Below are 12,263 nucleotides of genomic sequence, written 5' to 3'. Positions count from 1 at the left end.
TACGTAATTCATATTTTAGCATAAACCTCTATGTCCGATATACCTAATAAAACTGAGACCAAGATACACTTGTGTTGGGCATATATGCTTGAAGTTTATGCTAAATTATAATTGAGTGTTGGATTCTTTGATAGCTGATTCAAATATCAAAGAATCGATACTCCTGTGTTGGCTTGTCGATGGCAAATATGTTAGTATTGCATGGAGATAAATAAGTTATGGGATTTCAAAATATTCCCAAAAAAACTGAGACCAAGATCGATATATTACCAACAATTCCCTCCTCTATAATGTATTTTATTCCCTTTTACCCACAACCCTAAATAACGGTATTCAGCATTTGGAAACATCGTTTATATGCTTATCTATTTGCTTTCTATTTGTTATCTCCATATTAGGAACAAATTAGTACAACGAATATTCGATTCACGACTAGTGCAACTGTGTAAACTAACCACGTTCGCCATATCACATCGAAACCTAAACGCGAGCCGTGTTAATAGCGTGTGATCAAGATTCATCCCTTGCGATCAACTGTATGTAACGTTCCACCGTTATTGTCAGTATGCCCACATCGATCCTCGGCCTGTGGATTCCACATTCGTCGGACAAGGCTGTAAAATTCGAAATACTTGTCTATGTAGAGAGTTTTCTTCCTTCAATAGCTCTACATCTATTGAAAAACTAAGAAAATATCAACCATTTTTTTTTTATAGAAAATATCAACCATATCAAAATGATTTATTAGAAAATGATCCAAAAAGTTATTAGAGATTTAAAATGACATTTATCTTAACATAGTCAATTTCTTAATTGAGCTGACATGTTTTCTTTATTTTCGACGTTACATGGATCAAAAATGTAGTGACCGTTGGTACGTTATTGCACTTACTGGTGCATCAATGGTAAGTAACTTCTAGTAGAATAGGGTTTTGGTTTAGTGGCGTTTCGGTGTGTTTTCCTATGGAAGTTGACTAACTCCTAAAACTCTTAGTTCGATTCTCACTTAACAGTGGTCTCACAAAACTTCGGAAAGAAACATATCAGCTTTGGTCCAGAACTTCCTTTGTGGTAACTAAGTGCATTTACCATTAGAAGAACAAAGCTATAGCAATTGACATAAAGTACAATAGCTAGCGTGACAACTCCAAAGATAATAATATGGTATAAGTAACATATTCAATAAAAGTCTACAGTAAAATCGTTTGGTTAAAGATTTTTATTATAAGCCTCATAAAACATCACATAATGAGTTCAGTTCAGTAAATATTTTTTCAATCTTCAAACTATACAATTGCACTGATCACCCGCGTTTAATCAATCAATTTAACTCGTTACAATTAAAAAGCATATGTAACATACCATACCATAACATTTGTATTATTTACTTAAACAACTTTAAAGGTTTACAAGAGTTAGGACTTAGGATACAGAATTTTACCAAGGCAAAGTTACGACTTACAAGACTATGAAATGTTTTGAACAGAGCATCCAAGTTTATAACTAAAAAGAAACAAAAACATTCAGTAACAAAAGATGGGCTAGATTATCAAGTGTTCGTCATCCTTCTGAATCCTCTTTTGCCTCGCGATGAAGGCTTCAATCTTTGTCCTAAACTGTTCGTTGCTCATTTTATCTTCTGGCTTCTTACCTCTCACCACTACTTTCTTGTCCGTATCACATATCCTCAGATGCTTCTCCGACTCATACCTCTTCATGACTCTCCCACCACATGTACTCTCAGGCGGGTGAACCACCTCAAACGCTTTCTGCGATTGGCTTCTCTCGAAACTAAGTCTCTTCACTCCACTCGGCTTCTTGGGCTGTTCTGTTTTCGACGTCTCATAAACTTCGGATCTCTTCTTCTCACTCTCTTGAAGAAACTCTTGGTAAAGATCGTTGCTTACAGCTTCTGTTGTCTTTGAGATAGGCTCGTGAGCCGAGTTGTATCGTCTGGATATCGCAAAAAGAGTTATTACAATAGCGTTCCCTATGAAGAAAACGAATCTCGGGCTAACGAGAAACTCTGCTGCTCCCCTGAAAATGTCAGTGGATAGTTTCACTGAAGGGAAAGAGAGTTTGGAGATCAAGATTAGAAGAAGAATCAGTTCGATGAGTCTGAATAAACTTTTGAATGATCTTATTGTTTGGAAGTTCAAGAATCCTCTAGGTTTCTTCATCTTAAAGTGTTGAAACTGAACTGAGTCCATTATGATATTTTTTTCACTACTACAAGATAGAAAGAAAAAACAAGGAAAGATTCTTTTTTGGTAACGAAGGGATTGTATGTGTGGGAGTTAGTGATTTAGGTCACTAGAAAGAAGTGAGAGTTTCAGAGAAGAAGTTAGAAGCAGAGACATTTGCCACCAAGAAATGAAATAGAGGAAGAAGAACAGTAGTCATGGTGAACAATAGCAAACAGAGAAGAAGAAAAACAGAGGAATCTTTATTGAAAATCTCTGTTTTTCTATATGTTTTCTTCTTCTTCTTGGGGTTGTATCTTGTTGGTGTTGAGATGGTTTCATTTCTTATTTATAGACCATAGAAATATTATTTTCAATATTCTTATTGAACTTTATTCATAGACTATTAAGTAATAATTATAGCAATTTTTTTTTTGGAAAACCATGGAAATAAAATACTCAAATTTTCCTTTATCTTAAATTGTGAATATCATAATAGTTTTTCTATTGTTTTTACTCTTTATCCACAACATTATTCTCAGTGCTTCCAAAAGTTGTCCTTGCTATTTGTTCATTGTCTATGAGGCCATGACTAATCACATCTTTCTTCTTATTCCATGCTGTGCTGTAATCATTTTTCGATTTTCTTCAAACATGCAATAACTTTTGATTATACACTTTTATATAAAATGTGAAGTTTTTTTTTCTCAAATTCGAAACACTTGAATGCATATATTTAGACAATCAATCGTATAAATTTTCTTATACATATGAAATATCTCTTTGTCTAACTATGTCTACATGCAAATGTCAACTATAATAAATTGTTTCTTAGTTAGTTTAGAAATGTTATCTTCACTTGTATTGTATTCTAAGGTTTTAAATTGATCAATATATTTGCCGATAGACGACTTCAATTAGTAAAAAGAAAACACAAACAATACAGGGGAAATTAAAGAAACCATGAGTTTGTATTTATGAGTCTTTGGTTCTAGTTAAATTCTAACCCAACAGTAACTTATATAGTTAGGGAGGTTATTGCGATTGATTCTCAAATTGAGAAGCTTTATTTTTTCTAATGGATATGAATAGGCGTTGTGGACAGAAAAGTTTTGTCGATAAAAAAAAAAAAAAATTAACAGTGATAAGCTTTCCTGTTTTTCATTTTGATACTCTTTAAAGAAAAAAAGGAGAGAACGCAAGCTGAAAGGCCATTATGTCTTGGATTCCTTTTGTTAATTTTTTGTTGTGAAATGTTTGGCTGTTTTAATGTATAGTCTAAACTGATAATTAATACAACTTGAATTGATGGTCTAATGCATGCATACCTCTAACATTTTATAACAAAAACTAAAAATACATACCATATCTATTTCATAGAGTTTCTGATTAAAAAATCTTATAAACACTAATTCAATTAGCACTTTCACCAAGATAAAAAGAAGACAGAACATTAAATTTTATATGAAAATTTTCAAATAAACATTGCAAGGGTCAATAAAAAATTTCAAAAAAACATTTTTTTTTTGACAAACATACAAAGAAATAAACCTTCATAATACACATTACATAACAAAAACTCATTTACCTACAAACAAAAAGTTACTATCCACGAAATTATGTTAAAGCATAAAGGATATATAGGATATGTTTGTCAAAAACATTTTTTTATGTAATGTGTATTATGAAGGTTTATCTCTTTGTATGTTTGTCAAAAACATTTTTTTGACAAACATACAAAGAGATAAACCTTCATAATACACATTACATAACAAAAACTCATTCACCTACAAACAAAAAGTTACTATCCCACGAAATTATGTTAAAACATAAAGGATATATATTCCACAAATTATGCAGATTAAATGAACTGATTTATAGATTATCTACTAACAGAAAGTGCATTTGGCAATATAAATGGAACACTTAATGAGGGTGATTTCCTTCTTCAATAAGACATGCTCAACATTATACCCTTTTCGTCTCTCTTTAATAATTTATGAACTTTAAGTTTGCTTTTCCATAACATGAAAGACCCCATCTTCTAAAATCAATGCAATCAATATCTCCTTTTTAGAGTTTTTGACTCAATTATATAAACTTTTTGTTATGGAGATGGTTGATCAATCGAAGAAATTTTTAATTCATTTTGTGGCTGCTGGTTAAGTTGATAAAACTCTCTAATTTCTTTACATTATCCATTTGTTTTGTAGAATTTATATCATCCAAAATGGTCTCTCCTCTTCTTTTATTTTAAAGAATTTTGGCGTTTAATACAAATTTTAAAGTGAAAAGGTGGAGAAAGTCATATAACGCATGGTCCCTTGTAAAGAAAAAAAAAGTCATATACGTTGTCCATGCTAAGTAAAGCTTTTATTTGATTCTGCAGTATATGGTTCTAGTGACACATTATCCACACATTAGTAGCCTAATCCACTGCTGACTTAATTTCTTGTAATGTAGCATGACGTTGTTTCACGATATGACGTCATATAATTCACTTGTGTTCGGCGTTTATAAACTTCATGTAAGAAATAAAACAATTGAATACTAGAACACCAATGTGTTATTTATTTATAACGAACAGAGAAAACATCGTAGCCATCAAATTATTAGAACTAGAGAGAGTAAACGACGTAAATTAGGACCGACGGTTTTGGACATGAGTCTCTGACTTAGCTGAATCTGAATCAAATTTAACCGGATATGTACCAATGCAATGTTGCCAAGGACTATTTGTAGAAGCCTTGACATTACGTAGAGCCAGCCACCCAAACCGCACTGTTACAATTAAACCCTGACCCTAAAGCAATCTGCCAAACTTTATTTCCTTTCTTCATCCTTCCCTTTGCCTCTATGTATTCCAGTTCATTCTATACTGAGCTAGACGGAATGTTCCCAAATCTATGTAATGTTTGATCTTGATGCCTTGACATCTGTCGGTGCTAGCCCTAGGTTCTTCTCTAGTACATCTATCACGGCTCTACCTCCGGCATGGATACAAAAATTGTCAATAGCAAGCTTGAAATCGGGTACGTAGTAATGTTTGATTTTATCTTTAAAAACTTTCTTGGCGATGAAGGTAACAAAAAAAAAATTCTCGTTTAAAGAAAGACGCTAATCATGTGGAATGGGCTAAAGCTTTGAAAGGACTTTACTTACCTGGTTTAAGAGCGATTATGTGAAACCTCATTACGCCCTGGGACCTGTATGGAATTGTTAGAGTATTGATATCTCTAACTCCTTTATTGATTATCAGAATGAGATTACAAGGATCAGCAACAACGATTACAAGGATAGCTTTGAGCTGACTCTTAGTGTTAACAGAGAAAACGAAGAAGAAGATGTAACAAACTCATTCTTTCTTATTTCACGTAAAAGAGATGAACGTTTACATTTATAGTATGGTGTATTCCGGTTAACATAACAAACAAATTAACCGAAGGTTTAACCAACATATCATAAACCGGTTTACTCTAATATTCCCCCTCAAGATGGCAAGTATAATGTTTTGAGAGCCATCTTGCCAATGAGAGAATAGAACTGAGGAGAAAACAGAGGTTTAGTGAATATGTCGGCGATTTGGCTATTAGTACGGACATGAAGCATCTTGATGTAGCCTGCGACAATCCTGTCCCGTATTTGATGACAATCCCGTTCGATGTGCTTCGTACGTTCGTGAAAGACCGCATTATTGGCAATATGAATAGCTGCAGTCGAATCACAATAGTACGGAATAGGACCATCCTGTGGAGCTTGCAACTCAGCCAATAAATTGACTAACCAAATGACTTCACGAGAACCAAACTCCATTGCCCGATATTCTGATTCAGCGGATGAATGAGAAGCGACCTGTTGTTTCTTTGATTTCCACGAGATCAGAGTGTTACCAAGAAACATACAGTAGCCAGATGTTGAGCGTCTTGTATCAGCGCAAGATCCCCAGTCAGCATCAGTGTAACCTTTTAGAACAAGGTCAGAGTCCGCAGAGTAGAAAAGTCCCAATCCAATAGTTCCTTTTAGATAATGCAGAACTTTATATGCAGCCTGAAGATGAGAAGGCTTTGGAGCTGAAGTAAACTGACATAACTTGTTGACAGCAAAGGTAATATCAGGTCGAGTTATTGTCAGATACATCATGCGTCCAACAAGCCGGCGATAAGAACAAGCATCTTCAAGAAGAGGTTCTGTAGAATCCTGAATCAGCTTTACACTAGGATCCATTGGTATAAGAGAAGGTTTACAGGCCACCAAACCTGATTCTTCCAAGAGACCCAACGTATATTTACGCTGACAAATGGAAATCCCTTTAACAGAACGAGCGATCTCAAGGCCTAGGAAATATTTCAAAGGACCTAAGTCACGGATTTTGAATGCCCTTTGTAGATCATCTTTCAACTGATCAACATCCTCTGTGACATTACTAGCAATAATGATGTCATCTACATATACTAAAACAGCAATGTAATGACCTTTGATGTTGCGGATGAAGAGAGTATGGTCCGCATTTGATTTTTGAAAGCCTAAACCCAAGAGAGTACTACTAAACTTCAAGAACCACTGTCGAGAAGCTTGTTTCAGGCCGTAGAGAGACTTTTGAAGTTTACAAACAGCATTCTCTGGCAAGGTTTCCCCCTTACTTGGTGTATAGCCCGGTGGTAACTTCATGTAAATCTCCTCATGAAGATCACCGTTCAAGAAAGCATTGGAAACATCGAGTTGAGTAAGATGCCAGTTCTTAGCCGCTGAAACCGCCAAAAGTGTCTTAACGGTTGTCATTTTGGCCACTGGAGAAAAAGTCTCAGCAAAATCTATCCCCTCTTGTTGAGTATAGCCTTTGGCAACAAGACGCGCCTTATATCTTTCCAAAGTACCATCTGCATTTATTTTGACCTTGTAAACCCATTTACACCCAATAGCATGCTTGCCTGGTGGTAAAGAACAAATTGTCCATGTATCATTCTTTTCCAAAGCAAGTAGTTCTTCATTCATAGCTTGCAACCATTCTTCAAAACGTTTAGCTTGAGTGAATGAAGTGGGCTCTGGATAAAGAGCAACAGAGCAAATGTATGCTTTATACTCTATAGAAAGATTATCATAAGACAGATAAGCAGACAACGGATAAGGAATGTCCTTGTTGAGCTCACTGACATTACAATAATAGTCTTCTAGATGAGAAGGCAATTTAGAAATGCGCTTTGTGGATTCTGGTTGAGGAATAGAACCAGATATAGGTGAAGCAGGTTTCAAAGTCACCACTGCAGGTTCCACGGTAGTGTTTTCAGTGACAGAATGTCCATTAGTACCAGCATGAGAAGTGGTTGGAATGTCTGACACCGGAGTAGAAGAGAAAACATCAGTATAGAAACTGGTTTGTCCTTTCGCATAAGGAAATATGTCCTCATGAAAAATCACATTACGTGATATAAAAGTTTGGTTTGTTTCCAAATCCATCACTTTGTAGCCTTTGTAGCCTGCTGGATATCCAAGAAACACACAAGACCGTGATCGAGGTTGAAACTTAGTCCTCTGCTTGGGAGATGTAGAGCAGTATACCAAACACCCAAAAACACGAAGACCATCATAATCGACTTTTTTAGATGTAAGAAGTTCCAACGGACTCTTGTCCTTTAACAGTGGAGAAGGAAGCCTGTTGATAATGAAAACTGCAGTTAAAACGCAGTCTCCCCAAAATTCCAAAGGTACCTGAGACTGAAACATAAGAGCGCGAGCTACATTCAAGATGTGTTGATGCTTGCGCTCAACCACGGAGTTCTGCTCTGGTGTCTCAGGACAAGAGTGAAACGAGACAATCCCTTTCTTCTTATACAACGCTTCAAAACGCAACTCTTGTGCATTATCTGATCTCACTGCTTTAACCACTGCCTGATATTGTGTCTCTATCATCGTGATGAATTCGGGAAAGACAGACAGAACATCACTCTTGGCTCTGAGTAAATAAATCCAGGTGAGACGTGTATGATCATCCACAATAGTCAAAAAATATCTGTAACCTTCAACAGTTGATGTAGAGAATGGACCCCAGACATCAATGTGGAGGAGATCAAAAGGATTATCAGACATGTTGTTGTTAGATTTAAAAGGAAGGCGCTTCTGTTTTGCTAGGGGACAAATCTCACAATGAAAAGCACCTTTATTTCTTTGTTTTAAACCGAGTACATCAATGATTGAGTCTGTCTTAATCATAGAGGGATGACCCAATCTATTGTGCCACAAACCGGAATCTAAAACAACATTTGAAACAGAAGCAAACTGGTCTTGAAGAGGTCTTGAAACTGCAATATCAGCAACGTCAAGCACATACAAGTTGGCTATTTGATCACCCTTCCCAATCATCAGACCCTTGGTAAGATCCTGTATCATACAACAGTCAGGATCAAACGCAATTCTGTAGCCTAAATCCTTTGTGGTTTGGCTTACACTGAGAAGATTGAGTCTAAAGTCGGGGATGAATAAAACGTTATTCAAAATCATTGAATCACTCAGTCTGATTCTGCCTATTCCAGCTATTTTAACTCCAAAACCAGTGGGTAAAGTAACTGAAGTATTCATGGCATCAGATAATTCTTCAAAGAGATTCTTATCATGAGCAACATGATGCGTTGCACCACTGTCAACAACCCAAGATTCAGCACAAAGAGAGTGCCCTGTCTTTCTCAACATTCCAACAAAATATAGAGTGGATGAGGAAAAGTCCATACCAGGAAGAGCTGTGATAGTGCCACCAGAAGTAGAAACACAATTCACTTGAGCTGGAGGTGGTGTGAGCTGAGAGTTGAAGTATGCAATGACGCCTTCAATCTGATCTTTTGTAAGACTGCTAAAAGCATTCAAAGACTTCTGATCCAAAGAGACCTGAGCAACGACTGGCTTAGCTGAGGAAGACTTCTTATACTGAGGTTTTTCAGTCTGTTGCTTCACTTTATGTTTAAAATCAACTGGATAACCATGGATTTTATAACATGTATCAACTGTATGACCATTGTAGCCACAGTGAGAACATACAGGACGACCTTGTTTAGGAGTAAAGGTAGACGGAGGATTGTGAACTGTTGTAGGTGAAGCAGTGACCTGAAAAGCCGTAGCATGAGGAACTGGAATGAGGTTCCTCTGACTCTGATCCTGATCAAGGAGTTTATAAATCTCAGAGAGCTCAGGAACATGTTTCTTCATGATGATCTGACTCCTTATAACTGCATAAGAATCATTTAAGCCAGCCAGGAATTTGATCACTTTAGCATGATCAGCTGTTGTAGCTGTGGCTTTACAACAATCACAGGTATGACAAGTAGTCACACAATTCGCTCCTTCTAATTCATCCCAAAGAGTCTTCAAGGTAGTGTAGTATGTGGCGAGATCCAGTGAGCCTTGTTGAAGTGACCAGATCTGCTGCGATAACTGATAAGAGCGAGGCAGATTCGTGATATGGAAGCGAGTTTTTAAATCCTTCCAGATCTCTGTAGCATCGTTGAAACGAAGAATGCTTTTGTAGATTTGCTTAGAGACGGTGTTGAGAATCCATGATTTAACCATTGAGTTGCATCGAGACCAAATCCTGAAATTAGAATGAGATTCCAGAGGTCTAACAGTAGATCCATCAATAAACGCAAGCTTATTTTTCGCATCCAAAGCAATATTCATCGCAATACTCCAGTTATCGTAGTTTGTTCCATCAAGTACTTTAGAGATTATCGAAAGACCTGGATTATCACCACTAGTGAGATGAAACGGGGAATGAATGCTATTCGGAGAGAGCTCGTCAGTCTCAGAGTCCGCCGGAGACGATTCTTCAGGAATAGAAGTTCGTCGAGCTGAAGTAGTCGATGATCGACCGAGACGACGTGTAGATCGACGGTTAAGCACCATCGTGATAGCTCAGTCTGAAGATTGATGATTCTGGGTGGAATAACCTCAAAATCAATCAAAGAACTGAGAAAGAAGATTCGATCGGGAGAATCACCGATGAATCGAGGTCAATAAACGAAGGAAAAAAAAACGGATCGGTTGAGGTTTTGAATCCTCAACACTCTGATACCATCTTAGTGTTAACAGAGAAAACGAAGAAGAAGATGTAACAAACTCATTCTTTCTTATTTCACGTAAAAGAGATGAACGTTTACATTTATAGTATGGTGTATTCCGGTTAACATAACAAACAAATTAACCGAAGGTTTAACCAACATATCATAAACCGGTTTACTCTAATACTGACTCCGGCTAGGCTCTCATGGCGAGCTTCACCTTCGTCACCGATCTCATTGCGATCGGGTCAAGATGACTCATGGCGTCAATCTTCATACAACATCAAAGCATACGTCTCTCCTCGTCGTCTTCCCCTCTTATACTCATGGCTTTGTCACTAGCTGCTTCATAAGTCTCTAACAGCAAACCCTCTGGAGCAGTCCGAAGCTTTGCCTTATCCTTTCCTCTCAGCCACGTCAGCTTGGCACGTGCCAAGTCCGTGTAAACATATTTGATATCTATCAGGAATGCATCAGGGAAACCTACTAGTGCTCTTGCAAAAGGGTCCACCTGGTGCTCCTCCTCCTCCGCCCGCACCATCTGCATCACTCTTCAGTTCTAAATCTTCGAAGCCATCATCACCGTCGAACCAGAAACAAGGAATGTCTGCTGTTTTCCAGCAGCTCAGCACAGGTTCTGTAACCTCAGGTTAGTCTTGAAGTTGTGTATGTCTTCATATATCAAGCATGGTGTCTATTTGGAGTGAATCACAAGTAGCTTATTATTCCTTCTTTGCTTTTCCAGGTCTTACAAATGTGACGGATGAGTGGAACTGGAACAATACTGTTTCCTCTTACATATCTACAGAATACTGTTACGTGATTTCCAGTCTTACATTTTTGTATAGGGTGTGGTTGCATCATCTATTTATCTTTTGTAATGGTTTCAAAACCTGCTGCTGTGTCTTTTCAAGGACCATCACTTTGTTTCTCAGGTATTATGTGGCTCTAACTCTTGCTCTCATTTTTGGATGATATAGGGTTCAGCTCCCACAGTTTCTGCGAACAACACAACTGGATGTCAGTTATACCTAAGCAAAGACTCATTAGAGACAGCTATAACAACAGTCAAGTCGAGTGAGATCAATGTAATTGTGCCCGGTGCTTCCTCTAATGGAGATTGGGTATGTCCTATCCATGAACACTTTTATTTTCTTCAATTTTTTTTCATTGAGGAACGCAATATTTCTAGAGTATTACAGAATTCAGAAGTCATTGATTAGAAGTTTATTGCTACCAAGCGAGTGAGGGAAGGGATACTGTTCATTGAAGGAATCATATCTCATAGTGTTTGTATTAAAAGATTGTAGGTGGAACATGCACTGCCTTAACAATACAACCATGTGTTCACTGAAGGGAAGTTCGAGACAACACCGGTCTCACACTCAGGTGCTTTAAGTTAAGGGGAATATCTGTTCAGACTGGGTTTTGGTTAATATCAGGTATTCTTTTAACTTGGCTTATTCAGATTATAATATAAGAGAATCTGTTTGTTTGTGGTTTTGGGTTTTGGATTTGGATTTGTGTTTTGCTGCTGATGAAAATGTGAACAGATATCATGGATAGAAAAAGTTGGGAGTTGCGGTCGTAGTTTTCAAATATGCAATTTTATTTATATACAAATCAACAATTTTGGTTGTTTTCTTTTGTAAATGATTAGTTACAAAATCTTGAGGATAAGTATATAAATCATGTCAAATGCGAATAGAAGCGTTAGTCAATACAACAGTCATATATAATAATTGAGGTGGAAACTGTGAAATCACCAAAAGCTAAGAATTGTTGGTGGTGGTCAGTGAAACGTGAAGAAAGGGTTATACACATGTTGGGAATTAGGCAATTAGCATGGAAATGGGGAAATAATGTAATCCACTTTTTATGACAAATGAAGTAAAAAAATAATATACAGTATATGAAGTTATTCAGAGGTTTAACATCTCCTTCTCATATACAAGATATGAATCAATGTTTCAACCATTTTTGTACTACTGAATCCTACATTCTACCTAATTTTGATCAGTTCACAACCGGTCCACTA

The 12,263-nt window shown here is 36.8% G+C and overlaps 1 protein-coding gene across 1 annotated transcript; it reads right to left on the bottom strand.

Annotated features, from left to right (window-relative positions):
* Nucleotides 1-1,364: 1,364 nt before the first annotated feature.
* Nucleotides 1,365-2,517, bottom strand: BNAA03G52880D. Its single transcript, XM_048766434.1, has one exon. It carries the CDS (start codon nucleotides 2,208-2,210, stop codon nucleotides 1,542-1,544), a length of 669 nt encoding a protein of 222 aa, XP_048622391.1. The 5' UTR covers nucleotides 2,211-2,517; the 3' UTR covers nucleotides 1,365-1,541.
* Nucleotides 2,518-12,263: the final 9,746 nt, after the last annotated feature.

Source organism: Brassica napus, chromosome A3 (genome assembly GCF_020379485.1).
Source record: "Brassica napus cultivar Da-Ae chromosome A3, Da-Ae, whole genome shotgun sequence".
NCBI lineage: Eukaryota > Viridiplantae > Streptophyta > Magnoliopsida > Brassicales > Brassicaceae > Brassica > Brassica napus.
This window is presented reverse-complemented; position numbering and strand designations above follow the sequence as displayed.